At 34.8% G+C, this 20,819-nt stretch overlaps 1 protein-coding gene across 1 annotated transcript; it reads left to right on the top strand.

Moving 5' to 3' along the window:
• The first annotated feature begins 16,814 nt into the window (after nucleotides 1-16,814).
• Nucleotides 16,815-20,040, top strand: LOC136226782 (F-box protein At5g51380-like). Its single transcript, XM_066015436.1, has 2 exons — nucleotides 16,815-18,385; nucleotides 19,463-20,040. Exons 1-2 carry the CDS (start codon nucleotides 17,166-17,168, stop codon nucleotides 19,755-19,757), a joined length of 1,515 nt encoding a protein of 504 aa, XP_065871508.1. The 5' UTR covers nucleotides 16,815-17,165; the 3' UTR covers nucleotides 19,758-20,040.
• The last annotated feature ends 779 nt before the right edge of the window (nucleotides 20,041-20,819 follow it).

Genomic DNA, 20,819 nt, shown 5'->3' with positions numbered 1-20,819 from the left:
AAACTATGATTTTGAAAATTTTTAAACATGGTTTCATAGTAAATATGATACTGAACAACTTTAATTGTTGAAAAGTTTCATTTTGAGGTCATTATCCGCCAAATTCGGTAAAGTAAAAAAATGTAAAATTTTGCAACCATGAAACTATATTTGTAAAGAAAAATAATCCATATAACCACGTCACATCTACTTATCATTAGCCTAACATATATACCAAATTGTGGAATCCCATCGTTATGAAGGATTATTTCTCAAGTGTTCTTTAATTTTAATGGTTTGGCAAGGTAAAGAAAAAGAAGATAAATCATTATTTATTCCAAATGTTTTTGGCAAAGTTTAGAGATATATTTCTTAAATCCCATTCGATAAGATGTAATGGAATGACCATTACATTGAAGATCTGTAAACTTATTTGGTTACATGTTACAATTTTGTTGTAATGAAATGAGAAAACCATGAGTTAAATTTTGTTCAACAACTCTTATAATCTCGGTTACATAGAAAAATGACTTGAATGTCCATTACATCCAAAGCATGTCATAGCTAATTCCTACTTTTAAATCTCCATCTAACCTAGAGGTGGCAATTTCTGACACGAAAATATGATTACAGAGCCAACCCGACTGACACGACATGATTGACACGAAAATCATTTTTCTAGCATTTATAACATATAAAACCATATGGAACATAAATATGAGATAACACGATTTTGACATGAAACACGATAATTGCCAGGTCTAACCTCTCATTTGTCAAATCTTACATTTCATCATTGTCAACACAAAAAGTAGAAAAATATGAAAAATTGAAACAAGAAAAAAAAAAAGAAAAAAGAAAAAAAAATAAAAAAAGAAAAAAAGAAACTAGAAAAAAATGAGAAAATAAAAAAAACGGTGAAAATGTACAAAAAAAAAAGTATGAAAACACGAAAAACTATACATTAATTTATTGATTTCAGTTAATATAATTTTTATTTGATTTCGATTCAATTTTTTACATTTTTCGTATTTTCCATTTTTCATGTTTTTCGTTGATTTTAATTTAGGAAATAAAATTTTATGATTACATTTAATTAGGAAAACATAAGCTTAATATAAGTGCATTGCGCACAACTTTTATAAAAAAAAATTAGGAAAATATAAGTATTGCAATGGTAATTACATTGCATCATTTTCTTTTTATTTTCAACCAAACATAGTAATAGAATACTATTCTATTATATTATTCTATTCTATTATATTACAAATTTGATTATATTATATCACTGTATTATCAAATGGACCCTTAATGTAATATATATTAAAATTTAGTCCTCAAACCTTCAGAGTGGTCTTTGATTGCTTTGAGTGTAAAATCGAGCTCATATATGTTTATCTTGAAACTGTTTTGTCACTAACCAAGCCAAAATGATACAGTTAAGGTAAAATAGAAAAACGATTTACAATTTTTCATTATTAAGGATGCAATCAAAAGGAGCATAAAAATGAAATGTTGTGGGTTTTGAATTCATTTATTAAAAAAAAAAAACAAGAAAAGAAAATGCAATCAACACTTTGTGATAAAGATATAGGCTGACACTCACACTCTCTTATCCCTTGTACAGTAAAACCTCTATATAAGAATATATTTGGGACCGGACTATTTGTATAACAATTGAAAGGTTATTACTAAATAGAGTTTGGTAATAGAGGTTATTACCAAGTTGGAACCGAATTATTTTTATAACAAAATAGAGGTTATTCTTATATAGAGTATTCCTATATAAAAGTTTTCCTGTATCTATCTATTCGGATTAAGTAAAAGTTTCTTTTAATGAATTCTACTGTTTAGTTGTAATATTAAGTAAAAGTTTCGGATATTATTATAAAATACAGATAATTTATTTTTTTATTATGTACCGATTGCACGTAAGTTGATTTTAAAAAAAGATTTCATATTTTGTATGATTTAATAATAGAATTGAAAATTAGTATTTTTAAATTTGGTGAAATATTTGAATTTTTTTTATCAAACTCGTAAAAATACAATATATTTATTTTAAAAAATAAATATTTTTTCACGTTTAATCATATATTTGTGATTTATTACTAACAAGTGACAAAATGACGCACATGTAAAATGTAGATGACAAGATTTATAACCGAAAAAGTAATTTAATGAATAATTTCTTTAATTGATCTAACTTGTTAACTTTAGGATAAAATTATTTTTTACTGACAATTTAAAAGTAAAATTGTCCACGTTAGAAGTAAAAATGTTCTTAAATATAAACATAACCCTACTATAAAATAAAAATGATGGCAGCCCACAGAAAGCATGAGTTGAGGGCCTCCTGATGCTGCCATAGAAGGATATCTCGAAATGGAAGGTTTCTAGTTTATGTCCCCACCCCACCCACTACTTTCAAAACAAACGGCTATTTTCAACGGCTATTTTCTTCTACCCATATTTTCAAATGCATATCCACCCCCTCTATTCACCATAAGGAAGGCAGTTGGTATATATTGCTCAATAGTCAATGATAGCCATTTTTATGGGGTAAATTACACCCATGGCCACTGAACTTTATCTATTTTCATATTATGGCCACTGAATTTCATTTCTTCCCAGTTTGGCAACTAAACTTTACACTTTTTAACACCGGTGGCTACTCAATTTTAACTAACTTCTCAAAATGACCGTTAACGATCGTTAATGATCGTTAACGATCTCAAAATGAAAATATTCAAGAATTAAAATTGTTCAGAACAACATTTACCATGAACCCACATTTTTTATTTTCGAAAATCACATTTTTTGGAGCTTTCTCTCTTTAAAAAATCACTTTCTCTCTCCTAACCAAACAATACCTAAATAACCTCAAAACAAAAAATTTCAAGAATTAAAGTTCCTTAGAATATTATTAACGCTTTGGATTTTTTATTTTTAGCTGTCAAAGGTTGTTTTGAGATGTTGAGTGACCACCGGTATTAAAAAGTGTAAAATTTGGAGGTCATATCGGGAAGAAATGAAATTCGATGGCCATAATGTGAAAATGGGTAAAGTTCATGGGTGTAATTTATCCCATTTTTATGTGCTTTTTTCATTTAAAGTAACTTACTTGTCAATAATAACCATGTTGGGGGTTTGTTTGTAGTAAATACTATTTAATTTAGGGTATTTCTAACTTCCTTTTAGTTTGATTTTTAAGTTAAAATTTAAATATAGAGTTTTAAAAATCAACTTCAAAAGTCTCTTAGTAACTCCTCAAATGCTCTCTATTATTGAGGAGTTCCTAGTGTCTCTTTATTTCATTTTTTATTAATAATTTATTATTGAATAGTCTCTACTTTTACTGTTAGTAAATATAACAATACTTAATAATTTTAATGATAAAATCATAAATAATGAGTGAATATGAAGAGTATAGTTGAAGATGATATGTCTTATTAGTCAGTCCTCAGATCACTAAGAGTCAATTGCTTATATTATTTTTAGAGAGTTGACTAGGAGTCTTTTGGAGATGCTATTATCACTTATATCTATTATTTTTATTAAATACTACTTGTTTCCTTTTCACTGGAAAAAAACTCTTTTCTATCCAAATACTCCATTTGTTCCACAATAGATGTCTTTTAAGATTATTACACAAAAATTAAAAAGTACAATTAATTTTAACTAAAACACTTTGTTACTCTTATATTAATTGTATCTACTAATTAATTTTTATTTATTTCCAAAATAAAAAGACAACTTAAATATGAATATATTTGGTAAAAGTCAATTAATGTGCGTAAATTGACTCAAAACATCATGTATTATGTAAGAAAAAAAATTCACTAGAAAGATATTTATTGTGAAACGAAGGGAATATAACATTACATTTTTTATAGTCTATCCAATTTTTAGTTTAAAACAACTTGAAATTTGTAATCGTTAAAACAAAACCTTTTCGTTTAATTCACTTTTATTATGTTAAGAAATTGTTTTTGTTAAACTGAAGAGTTGAGTATACATACAATACAATGTTGAATTTAATGAAAATAATCTTCCAATATAACAAAATTGCTTTGTTGATAAGCTTGATGCCTAGCATCCATAGGCAAACCTTGTGTCTGCTGTTGAAAGTCATATTGATTCACTTGAATTTAGGGAGCTCTCTTCTTCCTCCGCTATTGTGCATGCTCTTCTCAGAGATGATTTGTTGTCAATTTACTTTCCTCCAATAGTTTTAGATATGTTTTTATGTTCATTTCATTTCTCTTGTTTTTTTGTTTTTACTTTGTTGTTATATAAAAAAAAGTGAATACTCCCCATTGAGGTTTCTAATAGTTAAATTATTCATATTTGTCGAGAGCAAAACCAGATTGTGCGATGATTTAGCTAGCTTAGCCCACAATTCTGATATTGGTATTACTCGTCTAGAGATGCTCATGCTCCAAATTCCTTGTGGACCAGTTTGAAGTCTTCCAGCGCATGATCCCAAACTATTTTGTTTTCTTTTCTTTGTGTTTTGTTTGTTTTGCTTTTCGTTGTAATAAAAAAAAGTGGATACTCCATATGTGTTTTTAAAAGAATACACGTATGTTTTTAAAAATTCAAAAATATTTTTGAGATAATTATTTTAAGAAACTCTTGATAACTTTTAGAAAATTATTAACTTTTTTTTAAAGTTCATCAATATATTAAATGTTAATTTGTCTAGTAGAGATATTTCAAAATAGCAAGAAAATTAATATTTGTAGTAAAATATTACTAAATGTTTTAGAAATACTATTATAGGAGGTTTGTAACAAATACTATTTAACTTAGCATCTATATGTATTCTTTTAATTAAATATTAGTTATTTCCTTTTCACTAAAAAGAAAAGATAATTACTCTTTTCTTTTCTATCCAAAAGTGAATACTATCTATTGAGGCTTGCGATGGTTGAACTATTCATATTTGCCGGGAGAAAACTGTTGCTCATGGTTTAGCTAGATTAACCTACAATTCTCATATTGGTGTTACTGGTCTGTAGATGCTCATGCTCCAAATTCTTTGAGGAGCGGTTTGAAGTCGTCTTCCTTCATATGATCCCAAACTAGTTTGTTTTCTTTTATCTGTATTTTGTTTGTATTGCTTTTAATTGTAATAAAAACAAGTGAATACTCCTTATGGGTTTAAAAAAAAAAATTATTCCGGATGTTTTTAAAAATTCAAGAATATCTTTTAGATAATTATTTTAAAAAACTAGTGGTAACTTTTAGAAAACTATTAATTTTTTTAAGTTTATTAATATATTAAATTTTAATTTTTCTAATTTGGATATTTTAATAAAATAATACCAATATTAATTTTTTTAAGTAAAATATTACTATAAATATTTTAGAAATACTATTTATGAGGGTTTGTGATAAATAATATTTAAATTATTATTCATATGTATTAATTAAATATTAGTTATTTCCTTTTCACTAAAAAAAAAGACAACTACTCTTTTCTATCCCAAAGATAACATTTTTTTTATATATCGTTTATACAATTTCCAATTTAAAACGACTTGAGATTCATAATCATTCAATTTAAACTTTTTCGTTTAATTCACTTTTATCATGTTGGAAGATTATTTTTATCAAACTGAAAAGTGATTCACGTTGCTAATAAGTTTGCTACGTATCATTCTGTGGTACACGTTGTGTTTTGAAGAAATTACTTTAAAGCACATGTGTATAGAGATCAAAATTGTGTTGCTGATAAGCTTGCTGCTGAAGTGCATAATGATCCGTTTGGATTTGTGGAGCTCTGTTCTCCCTCCGCTAATGTGCATGGTCTCCTTTGAGATGATTTGTTGTCGGTTTACTTTCCTCCAATAGTTTTAAGTTTATCAATATATTAAAGGGAATTGTGGTTACACCTGTTTTCAATCGGTACTTTTGTGGTTTAAAAATTTACAAACTGGTATCTTGAGGTTCATTTCGTTAGCAAACACATACCAAATTGACTAACAATGTTAAAAAAAAAGTCAAAGGGAAAAAAAGTTAATTTTATCCAATTATTTATTTATTTTATAAATTAACTCACATTATTATCCAATTATCAAACAAACAAACAAACCTCAAAATAAAAAATAAAAATCAAATACACTATCATATTTTCAATCTGTTGTTACTTTCTTATTTTTTACTTGTATGTTACAACCAAACCACCATCTAGTAAACCGGCAGTCCCTTTGTGAGTTGCGACATCATAGGTTCCTGCACTTCATTCTCTGGTTTGGGCGCTTCGATTGCTTTTCCCGTGGAATCAGCATTCACACCAAGGAATCGCCGCGGCGGTGGTGGCCGTGTGCTGCGCTCTCAATAGGATTCTCCTGCGGCGGCGTTCCCTGCATGACTCCGGAGTATCTTCTAGGTAACCGTTTGTCATAAGTTGATAATACAAGTCAGGCATTCTCAAAACCTTGGTAAATGAAAATCAGGCGGATTTAAACTAGGGGTGAGCACAGGGATATTGCTGTAAACAGATGGAGAGATAGACCACAGAATTAAGCAAGAGAAACAGACAGAGAAACTGGAAAAAAAGTGGTGGTTAATTAAATAATCTACTAACTTGTAATTCTTTATTCATAGTAGTGAGTTGATTTTAGGGAGAGAAAAATTAACAAAGAAAAGTGAGAGAAAGAAGAAGAAAAATAAAAAATTAATAAGAGAGGAAGAAGATTGTGTATTTGATTTTTATTTTTTAGTTATGGGGTTTGTTTGGGATAATTTGATAATAAGGATAAAATTAACTTTTTTTCATTGACTTTTGACTTTTTTGAACACTGTTAGTCAATTTGACCCGTGTTTGCTGACGGAATGAACCTCAAGATACCGGTTTTTAAATTTTTAAACCATAAATATACTGATAAAAAACAGATGTAACCACAAGATTTATTTATGTACTTTTTCCAATATTAAATGTTAATTTTTCTAATAGGAATATTTGATATATTAAATGTTAATTTATTTAATAGGGATATTTCAATAAAATAACACGAAACTTAATTTTTTTTAGTAAAATATTACTATAAATATTTAGAAATACTATTTATGGGTGGTTTGTAATAAAACTATTTAACTCATCAACCTATATGTATTTTTTTAATTAAATATTAGTTGTTTCCTTTTTACTAAAAAGGAAAAAATAATTACTTTTTGAATGAACGCTGGGACTCGAAGGCAGTCCGGAAATCCCAACTAGGTTGGCACCTCCGGCCCAGCCAACAACCCAAAATTTATTAAGAAAGGAAAAAAGAATGTAAGTTACAAAAGCGAAAAGAAGAAAACAAAGAAAGCCAGGGAATTAAAACATAGAACTACATAAAGCGGACATGAGCAACATTGGCTATGTCATCAAACAGAAATGCCTGACAGAATTCCAGGGCAGAGTTCCACCAGAAGGTGTCAGTAGCTAATTGTCCGTAGCTTGCTAGCCTGTCAGCAGCCTGATTACCCTCCCGGTATATATGAGTGGCTGTCCAGGTCATAGTCCCGAGTTTAGCGAGGCAGTCAAGCCAGTCCCTTTTGATTCTCCACGGAACCTCTTTCACTCTGTTTTTGAGAAGGTGAACCGCATAACTAGAGTCCGATTCTATCCAGAGGCACATCTAGTTTCTTTCCCACGCCTTCTTCACAGCATGAGTAATCGCCCTTAGTTCAGCCACATGCGCTTGCGCCTCCTGAATTGGAAAGGCAAAACTCCCAACAGCGAAACCTCGACAGTTTCTGAAAACCCCCCCTGCTCCCGCATTTCCCGCGCTATCAGCGGCTCCATCGGTGTTCACTTTAGTCCATCCCCGCGGTGGCGCGACCCATCTCACATACACAAAATCCGGATCAGTCTGCTGTCTCGCACGGATTGCAAAGGGATCGTCAAACTCAGAGATGAAGTGCAGCAGGTTATTTTTCAAAATTTGGATTGAAGGGAGATCACTATAAAAAATGGCTCTATTCCGTATAAACCAAATGTACCAGCAGCAAGTAGCAACCGAAAACCACCATTTATTCCTCCTGCTTCTTCTTACCCTAATCCCTCTTATTGTATCAAAGAACCCATTGAAATCCTGAGGAAAAAGTCCATGCACCTCATTAATTTCAAAAATGAGCTTCCACATTTCCTTAGCAGCCCTGCAATTTACAAAAAGGTGGCCAAGGGATTCTCCATGCTCCTTACACAACTCACATCGCTGCGCAAGGCAAATGCCTTTGGTCTGGAGCTGTGATTGAACTGCTATCTTTCCTTGCAGCAGCTTCCAGCAAATCACCGCACGGCTGGGGGGAATGAAGATTGTCCAGATAAGCTTGCTCCAACTAACATCCGTCCCGTGGTGGTTCGCTGCATAGAATTCCTTCACTGATAGCTTACCCGATGAGGAAGGACGCCAAACACAATGATCTGAATCATCTATAGCCTCAATCCCTCGGATGGCGTTTTGCACAGAGCCAGGAAGATCATCCAGATTGGCCCAGGATCCATTTTCACGGAATTCCTGAATAGTGTTTATCAAACCTGATTGAAGTCTTCTCGGGATGCTAAGCTGATCTGCAATAACAGGAAGAACCCACCTGTCGGTCCAGAAATTTAAGTTAGATCCCTCCCCAAACCACCAAAACGTCTCCCGCCTTATCTGATCATAGGTAGCTTTCATGGAGGACCAAATCGTAGAGTTAGTTAGGACTCGTTTCGCCAAGCCTGAGGGATCCAGGAAGCGAGATCGTAACAGAGAGACAACATGGCTCGTTCCCTGAAGTAATTCCCAGCAGAATTTCGCCATAAGAGCCTTATTGAAAGTACCAAAATGTTTAATTCCCAGGCCCCCCTGCGTGATGTTCTGGCAGCATACTCTCCAGGACACTGTGATCAATTTCCTGCAATCCTTATCCCCAGTCCAAAGGAAGTTTCTAATTGCCTTATTGATTGTGTTAATGATAGCAGTAGGCCATTTATACAGCAGAAAGGAGTGAATAAGTGCACCAGTTAGCGAGGATTTAATCAAAGTGAGCCTTCCGGCAAACGACAAAGATTTCCCCCACCAATGGTTGAATTTACTCAGGAACTTGTCAACTATGGGCTGAAGGAATCTTGTTTTAGGGGCCCCTTGGAACAGAGGAACACCAAGATAGTTCAGAGGGAGCGAAGCAATTCTGATTCCGAGGATGTCAGAGAGCCGGGATTTACGAGCCGAGGGTATGAAGTTTCCAAATATAGCTTGGGATTTGTTCCAATTCACCCCCTGTCCAGAGCTAGCTTCATAAAACTCAAAAATTTCCTTAATGCAGTTCATATTTTTCAAAGAAGCTCGACAAAATACCATCATGTCGTCGGCAAATAACAGATGAGATGGAAAGTTCTTACTCCTTGTGTAGATCATAGGGTCAATCTTGCCTTCCCTGACCTGCTTCGTAATCCATCTTGCTTGGAAATCTTCTGCAATTCCGAATAGGGTGGAAGAAAGAGGATCTCCCTGACGCACTCCACAAGAGCATCTGAAGAAGCCATTAATGCCTCCATTTAAGGCAATAGAGATTCTAGCTGATCTTAAAATTTCAAGTATCCAGTTCCTGAATTGCAAGGAGAAACCAAAGGCTTCAAGAACCCCAAGAAGGAAATTTCAGTCCAGAGTATCGAAAGCCTTCCTGATGTCAATTTTCACTACCATATTCCCTCCAAAGCACTTTTTCTTGAGCATATTAACCCCCTCCGAAGACGCGGCAATGCAATGATGTATGCTTCTCCCAGTCAGGAAGCCAAATTGATTTTCAGATACTATTTTAGACGCAATAGGTGCAAGCCTGTTAGAGAGGATTTTGGATATAATTTTGTAGCTGAAATTGCCCATCGCCACAGGACGAAATTGGTGAATCTCATTTGCACCCTCAACTTTTGGGATCAGGGCAATGATGCTAGAATTCAAACCCGGAAGCATACAGCCAGAGTCAAAGAAGCTGATGACCATCCGACACACATCTGCTCCGACAATACTCCAGTAATGCTGATAGAAAACACCTCCGAACCCATCCGGACCAGGTGAACTGTCCCTGCTCATATCAAACACAACATTCCTTATTTCGATTTCCAAGGGACGCTCTGTCAAGCTGTGATTATCCAAATCAGTCACGCTTTGAGGAATTACCTTATTAATGGCCTCATAATCAACACGCCTTAAACTGCCTGTAAACAGCCTCTCATAGTAGCTTACCACATGCTGAGCTATAGAAGCCTCATCACTCACCATAGTGTCATTGATTAAGAGATTGTCTAGAGAGGATTGAATCTTTCTTAATTTAACTGACCTTTGAAAGAAGCTTGTATTTCTGTCTCCTGCCTTTAGCCATTTCTCTCTGCTTTTTTCCCTTGAGAAGAAGCTCTTGTCTGTACATCTGAAGATTAAGGTCTTGCTGTGCTTCCCTTTCCCGAGCCACTAGATTGTTACTTAAACCCTCCCTGGATATGCTGGCTTGAACTGTATTTAGTTTGGACAATGCCTCAGCAATATTACCTTCCACTCTGCCAAAAACCTCTTTATTCCAAACTCTCAGTTTAGTCCGCAGCGTTTTCAGCTTGTGGCATAATAGCTGAGCCGGCGGAAGGGAGATGTTGCAAGAAGACCAATGATCAGAAATCACTTGCTCCAGGGAACCGTGAGTAGTCCACATTGAGAGGAATCGAAATCTCCCCTTCCCTGGGTGACCAGTAGAATAGGAAAGAACAATAGGACTGTGGTCAGAGTTGCTTCTGGGTAGGGCCAAACAGCTAACCTTATCCCAAGAATCCATGAAACCGTCACTGACCATGGCTCTGTCTAGTCTGCACTCAACATGATCAGATCCCAGCCTCCCATTCATCCACGTGAACTGCAAACCCGTGGTTTCCACCTCCGTCAACTCACAACTCCGGATGAATCCTCTGAATTCTCTACAACTGCTTGCAGACAGAGCCCTTCCCATTTTCTCATGCGCTCCAGTGACTGCATTGAAATCCCCTATAACTAGCCTCTTCTCATAATCATTAGCATCCAAGATCGAATTCCATAGAATCCTCCTTCCAGCAGCACTGTTACTGCCATAAACAAAGGTGATCTGAAAGAGGTCAGCATTAAGACTGTGACTGATGGTAATGTGCTGCTCATGGCTGATAGAAGTTACGCTTCGGTTGGCAGTGCCCAATTTGGAGAAGACCCATAGTGAGTTGCTTGCATTTTGAGAGATTAACTGCATCCCTATTGAAATCCAGAAGGCCCCTGCAATCCTATCAAAGTTTACCATGGGCTCAGCTAGACAAAGCAAATCCGGATAGTTATCCTTACAAAGACGCCTAAGGGCTCGCTGGGTGTCTTGGTTGTGGATTCCCCGGCAGTTCCAATACAAAACAATCATTGATTAGTGATTTTAGGACGTCCTCTCTCATCTACACGAGAGTGAATCTTCCTGGCTTTCGGCTTTTTCCTGCTTGTTATCCATCCGCTGCCTTCAGCAGCAAATTCATTCGTAATATGGGCATCCCTGCTCGCAGATCTAAGCACGTGTTTTTCCCATTCGTGGGATTCAGATAGAAAATTTACCTCATTAGTCGCGATCTCATTCGTCGTGATCCCAATGCTTTCAGATGTCTCGGATTTTGATTCTGAATAAGATATTCCATCACTGCAGTCCCCCCATCTCGTGTGTTTAGCCTTTGCATCAGCAGAAGGTCCAACTTGCTCCTCCGGCTTATGCACTACCAGCTGTAATGACTCAATATTGGTATTGCCATTTTCTTTTTGCAGAATGTCATCAGTGTGGACGCTGTCCACCCTTGCCTCAGCAGCCTGCCTTTTTCGAACCATCCTTGGTCCCCGCTGTTTGCTCTTTTGTTTCATAGGGATAGCACTTTCTTTCTTGCGACATTGTGCCACTGAGTGCCCGATTGCTGAGCAACCGCTGCACAGCATTGGGAGATTCTCGTATTCCAGTAGAATCCATTGTTTATTGTTGTCAGTGTCTATACGTAGCTTGTACTGAATGTCTCGGGATAGCTCTACATCTACAAGCACTCTTGCATAGTGACCAAACTCGCCATTAACTGTGTTATGATCAAAACATAAAGGGATCCCAATTGCCCTGGCAATGTTTGCAATGATCCTTGCATCCCAGAATTCCCATGGCAGGTTGTAGAGTCTTACCCAAACCTGAGCCAAGGTAGATTTGTGCGATTCCGGGTTGAAGCCAGGGGTCCAGGGGGTGAATCTGATAATGCCCGGCTTCAGAGAGATCGCTCCGAGACCCCATATAGCCTGTAGCGCCCCTTCGTGTGGCATGATAATTTGGTAGAATCCATTACCAAGTGAAATCATCTTCCAATCCATATTCCTCCTCCATACCAGGTTCAATTTTTGCTTTAACTCTGCGTGTTTCCAGGGCCGTTCCCCTTTGCTTAGGGTGATTCTTCCAATCACCGAGTGTTGAACGGATTTAACTCGTTCCTCATAAATCTCCTGTGGTATTTTCACCGCAATGAACCCTCCCTCCTCGGAGATCAGAGGTATCGTCGGCGCTGGAATTGCAGTGGCCGGAATGTTCTTCTTCAGAGCTTCCGCGAAGGAGGGAGGAGGCTCGTGTGTCTTTTTTTGGGACTGTGGACATCAGATGAATGGCGAGCAAAGGACTCCCTTCCAAAGAGATGGGCGATTGCAAACGGTGCCTCTCCGGCCGCCGTAGGACAAAATCCGGCCATCATGCCAATTTCAATACATTTTTATTTATTGAAGTATCCAAAAATCGGAAAAAATAATTACTATTTACTATCTGAATATAACTTAACTTTATATATATATATATATTACTTTATGTAATTTCTAATTTAAAATCTTGAGATTCGTAATCATTCAAACTAAACCTTTTTGTTTAATTTACTTTTGTTAAGTTAGAAAATTATTTTTGTTAAACTGAAAAGTGATTTACGTTGTTGATAAAGCTTGCTACATAGCATTCTGTGGTAGGTGCTGTGTTTTGAATAAATTATTTTAAAGCATGTGTATAGAGAACAAAATTGTGTTGCTGATAAGCTTGCCGTCGAAGCTCATAATGACCCGCTTGGATATTGGGAGCTCTCTTCTCCCTCCGCTAATATGCATGGTGATGAGGGCATCTTGTCCGCAAACATGAACCCGGATACTAAAAACGAGACACGAGAAGAACCATTGGAGGAAAGCAAGGGCAACGACAATCAACCAAGCACGCGGGGCGTGTCTCAAAGCGCGCGGAGCGTGGAGACCCCTATTTCCGAAGGAAAGCCCAGCGACTCATCCACACGGGGCGCGGATAACAGTTTCGAAAGTGAATCATCCCAGGAGGTCAAGTACGCGGGGCATACGCCTAGAACGCCACGCGTAGATCCCAACCAACAGGGCCACCAAGTCCAGGAGCTCAACTACGCGGGGCGTAGTCCCGAAGACGCCACGCGTAAAGACCCTCACCGAGCGCCACCAAGATCAGAGACTCAAACACGCGTGGCGTGACTCCAAGGACGCGGGGCGTACTACGCTGGAGAATGCTTCTCCTCCAAGTTCTCACCATGGGGGGGACCATTTCTACTCTTGATAATTACTGTTTTGCCATCACTCACTATTTACTAGACTACCATTATTTCCTAGCCTCCTCATCTTACCCTTGTTCCCATGTTTTGCTAAGAAACCCTATTCAAGGGTTTTTAGTCTTTTGTCACATGTTTAGAGGAAGTATTTAAGCCTCTCCTTTTGTAATGTTGGACACCTTTTGATAATATTGAATTTGAAAGCCTCCATTGGAGCACCAAGGTTTATCCTTGTGGGTTTATTCAACCTTCTAGTTTAGCTAGAAAAGTTTGTAATCTTTGTTGGTTTACGATTAAAACCTTCACCCGACTTTAATCTACATCACATGGTCTCCTCTGAGATGTTTTGTTGACGGTTTGCTTTCCTCCAATAGTTTCATGTTAGGTTTTTGTATTTATTTCTTTTCCTTGTTATAAAAAAAGTCAATACTCCCTATTGAAGTTTGTTATTGATGTTTGCGATGGTTAAATTATTCATATTTGTCGAGAGTAAAAATGTATTGCCAAATGTTTAGTTAGCTTAGCCCATAATTCTGATATTGGTGTTACTTGTCTAGAGATATTTCTGCTCCAAAATTCTTGAGAACCAATTTGAAGTCATCTTCTCTCGCATGATCCCAAATTAGTTTCTTTTCTTTTCTTTACGTTTTTTTGTTTTGCTTTTTGTTGTAATAAAAAAAAAAGTGAATATCCTTATGTTTTTTTATAGAATACTCCATATGATTTTAAAAATTCAAAAATATTTTTTAGATAATTATTTTAAAAGCTATTTGTAACTTTACAAAATTCTTAATTTTTGTAAGTTTATGTATTAAATGTTAATTTGTCTAATAGGGATGTTGAATATATTAAATGTTAATTTGTCCAATAGGGATATTTAAATAAAATAACAAGAATATTATGTTTTTTTATTAAAATATTACTATAAATGTTTTAGAAATATTATTTAGGGGAGGTTTGTAATAATGCTATTCAACTTTTATATATATATATATATATATATATATATATATATATATATATATATATATATATATATATATATATATAGTTTCTAATTTGCAATCACTTTAGATTCGTAATAATTCAAACTAAACTTTTTCGTTTAATTTACTTTTTGTTATGTTGGAAGATTATTTTTGTTAAACTAAAGAGTGGTTCACATTGTTGATAAGCCTATTGCGTAGCATTCAGTGGTAGGCGTTGAATTTTTTAAAAATTACTTTCAAGCATGTGTATAGAGAACAAAATTGCGTTGCTGATAAGCTTGTTGCCGAAGCTTATAATGATTCGTTTGGATTTAGGGAGCTCTCTTCTCCCTCCGCTAATGTGCATGGTCTCCTCCGAGATGATTAACTGTCGGTTTGCTTTCCTCAAATAGTTCGAGGTTAGGTGTATGTGTTCATTTCTTTTCTTTGTTTTCTTTGTTTTATTGTTAAAAAGAAGTGAATACCCCCTATTGAGGGTTGTTATTGAGGTTTGCGATGGTTAAATTATTCATATTTATTTGTTGTCGGTTTGCTTTCCTCCAATAGTGTTTCGGGTTACGTTTTTTTATTCATTTATTTTCCCTTATTTTATTTGCTTTATTGTTATAAAAAAAAGTGAATACTCCATGTTGAGGTTTGTTATTGATGGTTAAATTATTCATATTTATTGGGAGCAAAACTATATTGCCGATGGTTTAGCTAGTTTTGCCCACAATTCTGATATTAGTGTTACTCATCTAGAGATGCTCCTGCTACAAATTCCCTGAGGGCCAGTTTGAAGTCGTCTTTCCCTCTCATGGTCCCAAACTAGTTTGTTTTCTTTTCTTTGGGTTTTGTTTGTTTTGCTTTTTTTTTATATATGAAAAAAGTGATATACTCCTATGTTTTTTTAAAAGAATATTTCGCATGTTTTTAAAAATTTAAGAATATTTTTTAGATAATTATTTTAAAAAACTATTGGTAACTTTTAAAAAAATCATTCTTTTTTTAAGTTTGTCAATATATTAAATTTTAATTCGTCTAATAGGGATATTTCAACAAAATAACACGAAAATTAATTTTTTAAGTAAAACATTATTATAAATATTTTAGAAATACTGTTTTTAGTATTCAACAAACACATAACAACTTAATTCAATTATGAAGTTAAATATTTTGGAGGTTTAATTCCTTAATTGTTATTTTCTGTCTGTCTGTTCATGCTAAATATAACAGTTAAAAATCTAAAACAAAAATAGATAGAATGACCAAAGAGTTAATAGACAAAAGATATGACCTTATAATATGTTTTTCAAAATAGAAAAAATGTGAGGACTAATAAATTATTTATTCTTCAATAAAATAACACGAAAATTGATTTTTTAGTAAAATATTACTATAGATGTTTTAGAAATGTTAATTATTTTAGGGTAAATAATTATAAGGTATATGTGTTTTTAATTAACTCACTAGTATGTCTATCATGTTATTATAAGATCTTTATGTTTTATTTTAATCAACTCTTTAGTCCATCTATTTATCTTTTATATGAAAATATAAAATTGCCCCTAATTATACAAACAAAATAACTTATCTTCTAGTTTTTAAATTTAATCAAAATAGTTTTAATGAAGTTTGCGTAGTATATATACACCGAAATTTTTATACATGTGTATAATAATTATATAATATTTTTTCTCTTAAAAAATCGCTTTTATAATTTTATATAATTCTACTCATATTTTCATAATTTTTACCATATTTATTATTCATTTTTTAACGAATAAGTTCTACAGTACTAAATTAAAATTTATAATTATATGAAAATTAATAAAACAATTAACTAATATTAGAGAGATTATTATTACGAAGGAAAAAAATATAAAATAAAAAAATAAATATTTCATTATTAAAACATATATAATAAAGAGTAATTTTAATATTTTAAATTTTATTTAGTATAATTTAACTATTCATTCAAATATAAATATAAGAATAAAATAATTGACAAAAAAATAAAAACTGAAAATATAATACTTCCTAAAAATATAGAGACTAACTTGTATATTTAGATAAAAACATAATATTTACCTTTTTTTTTTTTTTTGAGGAAATTATTTACCTATTATTTTATTGTTAAATATAAATTATCAAATAGTTTAATTTTTTTTTAGGAAAAGAAAAACATAGTCCAACGGACCCAAATTCAAATCTTCAGAAAATGACAAAAAGCGGAATAGTATTTTATCTCATTGTTAACGTTTCTTCATCTTTCAGACTTTTGATCAGTCGCACCCTGTTCTTAATCCTTTTACCAGAATCCATAGAGAGATATATCGAAACCATCAAATTCCTAAAACAACAAAGTTCAGACCCCCGAGAGAGATTTCGAAACCATAGAAAAGGCAGAGATGAACTCTCTTTTCATAGGAAGAAGAAATCTTAAACAGAGGAAAAAATCAGGAAGCAAAACCAGATGCAGATTCTTCTGATTGAAATATGACGATTCTTATTCTTCACTGCTCAGGCAGAAACACACAACGAGAGAACAAAGAAGCAAGCTTGGCTGAGAAAAATCTGCACTGTGAATGATTATCTGATCAGCAATACCATCTTTGGCTATGTCGTTTACAGTAGAGAAACCAACCCCAACCCCAAACCCTAACCCTAACCCACCATTGAAGAAGAAGAGGTCAACAAGCTGGTCAGACCTATGGTTCAAGAACACCAAACCCTTAAAAGATGTAGTTTTTGCTATGCAACTCCAGTCTCTCTCCAGCCCTACTCCTACTAAAGACTCCAAAACCCTAACCCAAAATCTAATCTCCAATTTCTCCAAAATCGACCGTACACTTCTCTTAAACGACGAACTTCTCCTCAAAATCCTCTCCAAGCTACCCGGTTCACAGAGAAACCCCAATTTCCTTGTTTGCAAGAGATGGCTCAATCTCCAAGGACGCCTCGTACGGTCACTGAAGGTGCTAGATTGGGAGTTCATTGAATCAGGTCGGTTAATTGCGAGATTCCCAAATCTAGCTCATGTGGATTTAATTAACGGTTGTATCACTAATCCTTGCAATTCTAGTGTTTGGTTAAGCCACAGGTTTGTTTCAATGCATATCAATTCTGAGATTTCTGGATTTGTTCCAAATTGGCGAATCTGTGAGGAAAATCTCTTGCCTGTTGAGGTAATTGATAAAGGGCTAAAAACATTAGCAAGTGCTTGCCCTAATTTGCGCAGGCTTGTAGTAATTGGTGCTAGTGAGTTGGGGTTATTGGACGTAGCTGAGGAATGCCCAACTTTGCAAGATCTAGAATTGCACAAATGCAACGACAACGTTTTGCGTGGGATTGCAGCGTGTGAGAACCTGCAAATTTTGAAACTTGTTGGGAATGTTAATGGCCTTTACAGTTCAATTGTTTCAGACATTGGATTAACCATTTTAGCTCAGGGGTGTAAGAGACTAGTGAAGCTTGAGCTTAGTGGATGTGAAGGTAGTTTTGATGGGATTAAGGCAATTGGGCAGTGTTGTCAAATGCTTGAAGAATTGACACTTAGTGACCATAGGATGGATGATGGGTGGATATCTGCACTTGCATATTGTGAGAATTTGAAAACTTTAAGGTTTTTGTCATGTAAGAAAATTGATCATGTTCCTGGTCCAGATGAATATTTAGGTTCTTGTCCAGCTCTTGAGAGGTTACATCTACACAAGTGTCTGTTGAAAAATAAAAAGGGCACAAGAGCTTTGTTTAAGGTGTGTCAAGCTGTTAGGGAAATTGTTGTTCAGGATTGTTGGCGACTAGACGACGATATGTTTAGCTTCGCAAGTGTATGCAGGTAATCAGCTATTCTGTGCTCTTTTTCTTATTACTTTGATGCTTGCAGATGAACTCTGTTATGTGGTATTCACCATTATTTGTATGATTGATATGTTGTGTAACTTGGAGTAACTTGAGTTATGGCTTAGAGAAGATGATGAGTAACTAGAGCTTGGAATCGGGTTGGAAACATCCGCTTTCCTATTCTGCCTAATGATATAATGTTAGATCCATTGCAGCTTGCAATGTGCTTATACATGACTTAGTTGTGTTAGACTAAGAGCGTCAAAATGGGTTTGTCGTGCTATAATCATGTTATCTTATCTATATATTTCACATGATTATGTATGATATAAAAAGGGCGGCCCGGTCGCACTACGCGTCCCCGCTGAGCGAGGGTCCGGGGAGGGGTCCCACCACAAGGGTGTATTGGGGGCAAGCCTTCCCCTGCCAATTTATTTGGCAAGAGGCCGCTCCTAAGACTCGAACCCGTGACCTCTTGGTCACACGACAACAACATTTATATGATTATGTATGATATAAATGCAACAAAATGATTATCGTGTCAAACAGGCTGTGTCAAGCCGATTGTCTCTGTAGATAGTATTGCCGTAACATAAATTGATAGTCCTATGTTAGACTGCTAAGTGCTGGACGCTTAATTCTACGGCATTGGCAATGTAGAAGAAATGTTTGTCGGAGATTAATATAAGATATATGATTGGGCCTTAACTATCAGTTCGAGCTTTTAGTTCAATCGGTTCCATGACATGGTATCCTAGCCTCTAGGACCAAACGGTCGAGGGTTCGAGTCCCGGCAACCTCATTAATTTGTGGAATTAAAAACACATGGCGGCATGGGCCTGTGTTGTGCACGCTGCAAGTCCAAGGGGCATTTGCGTGTGGGGTCTTTTAGGCAAACATAAATATTGTAATGGTAATTACATTTCTTCATTTTCTTTTTATTTAACAATCAAACATGGTAATGGAATCACCATTACATTACAAGTTTGATTACATTACATTGCATTACGGCATACCAAACGGATCCTAAGGTATTATTAGTAATTTACATGGGGGTTTGATGTTTTTACAGGAAAGTAAAGCTGCTATCTGTAGAAGGATGCTCATTGTTAACTACAAAAGGTCTGGAAGCTGTACTTGTTAGCTACAAGGAGCTTCAACAACTGAGTGTAGAATCTTGTAAGCACATAAAGGAATATGAAGTATCTCCTGCACTTTCAACTTTATTCTCTGTGCTGAAAGAGTTGAAATGGAGGCCTGATGCTAAATCCCTCCTGGGGTCGAGTCTCGCGGGGACCGGGATGGGAAGGAAAGGCGGCAAGTTTTTCAAAAAGTCACAAGCTTTGAAGTTGCTGTCTGATGATTAGCACACCCGGAATCAAACCATCCACACAGCTACGCGGCGGAGTTCTCACTGAACTGCGCTGTAGGGATTTACGGTATTCAATTGACGGGTTAAGCCCTTGTTCCGTTGTTAACTTAAAGGGCGCGGTAATGATGGACCCTCTGCTTCCTTTTCTTGAGGAGTCATTTTCTTGTAATTATGTTCTAATTTGAGAATATTTAGCAGCTTCAACTTGTTGATTTGGCAAATGTTAGTATTGTATTTTCTGGGAGAAAGCAATCAAAATTATCAATTTTTCATCTTGAAAAGATAAATAGTTGTGTATCAAAATGAATTTTTACTTTCTCTGACTGGACCTTCAGATTATTTAATTCAATATTGTTTAACTGCTTTACTAATAATGGATTTATTAATTCAATTAAACGTATGCTTTTCAAAACGGCTAACTAACTGAATTACTAAATATAATTGAAGTTTTTAATTTTTTATTCTGTTTTGGCAATTGACAACATTGCTGGTTTATTACAGGGACAAGCTACCAAAACAGGTCAATGGTATTTAGGGAAATGAATGGTATTTAGGGAAGTATCAATTTAGACTGCATATACAAAATAACATTAATATATAGGTATAATGTTTAAAAAGGATATGAATTTAGGTGTAATGTTTAAAAAGGATATGAATTTAGATTTTGATAACGGAACATGATACGTTATTCATATTATTCCGCTAAGTTCTGATTTCTCTCCTCACGTACAATTGACAGAATAAATGATATATCACGTTTTGTTATCGATGACTAAATTAGTACTATTTTTTAAACATTAATCTTCTATTAGTGCTATTTTGTACGTGGAACCTTAATTGATACTTAATAGGCCTATTTTGGTAACTTATCCCTAGGGTTGTAAATGAGTCGAGCCGCTCATGAGCGGCTCGGTAGTCGGCTCGATAAAAGCTCGGCTCGATTTGTAAATGAGCCGCTCGTAAGCATAATTTATTGGCTCGGTTCGTCAACGAGCTGATCTTGAGCAGGTCAAAGCTCGGCTCGAAAGCTCACGAGCAGGCTCGATTAGAACATTTA

This window comes from Euphorbia lathyris, chromosome 1 (assembly GCF_963576675.1).
Source record: "Euphorbia lathyris chromosome 1, ddEupLath1.1, whole genome shotgun sequence".
Lineage (NCBI taxonomy): Eukaryota > Viridiplantae > Streptophyta > Magnoliopsida > Malpighiales > Euphorbiaceae > Euphorbia > Euphorbia lathyris.
The sequence above is the reverse complement of the archived record's forward strand: the minus strand, read 5'-3'. Positions and strand labels throughout refer to the sequence as shown.

Excerpts from the sequence above, each read along its gene's own strand:
- LOC136226782 (XM_066015436.1), top strand. The coding sequence starts at position 17,166 with ATGTCGTTTACAGTAGAGAAACCAACCCCAACCCCAAACCCTAACCCT. Across the intron at positions 18,386-19,462 it reads AGCTTCGCAAGTGTATGCAG|GAAAGTAAAGCTGCTATCTG; the intron begins GTAATCAGCTAT and ends ATGTTTTTACAG.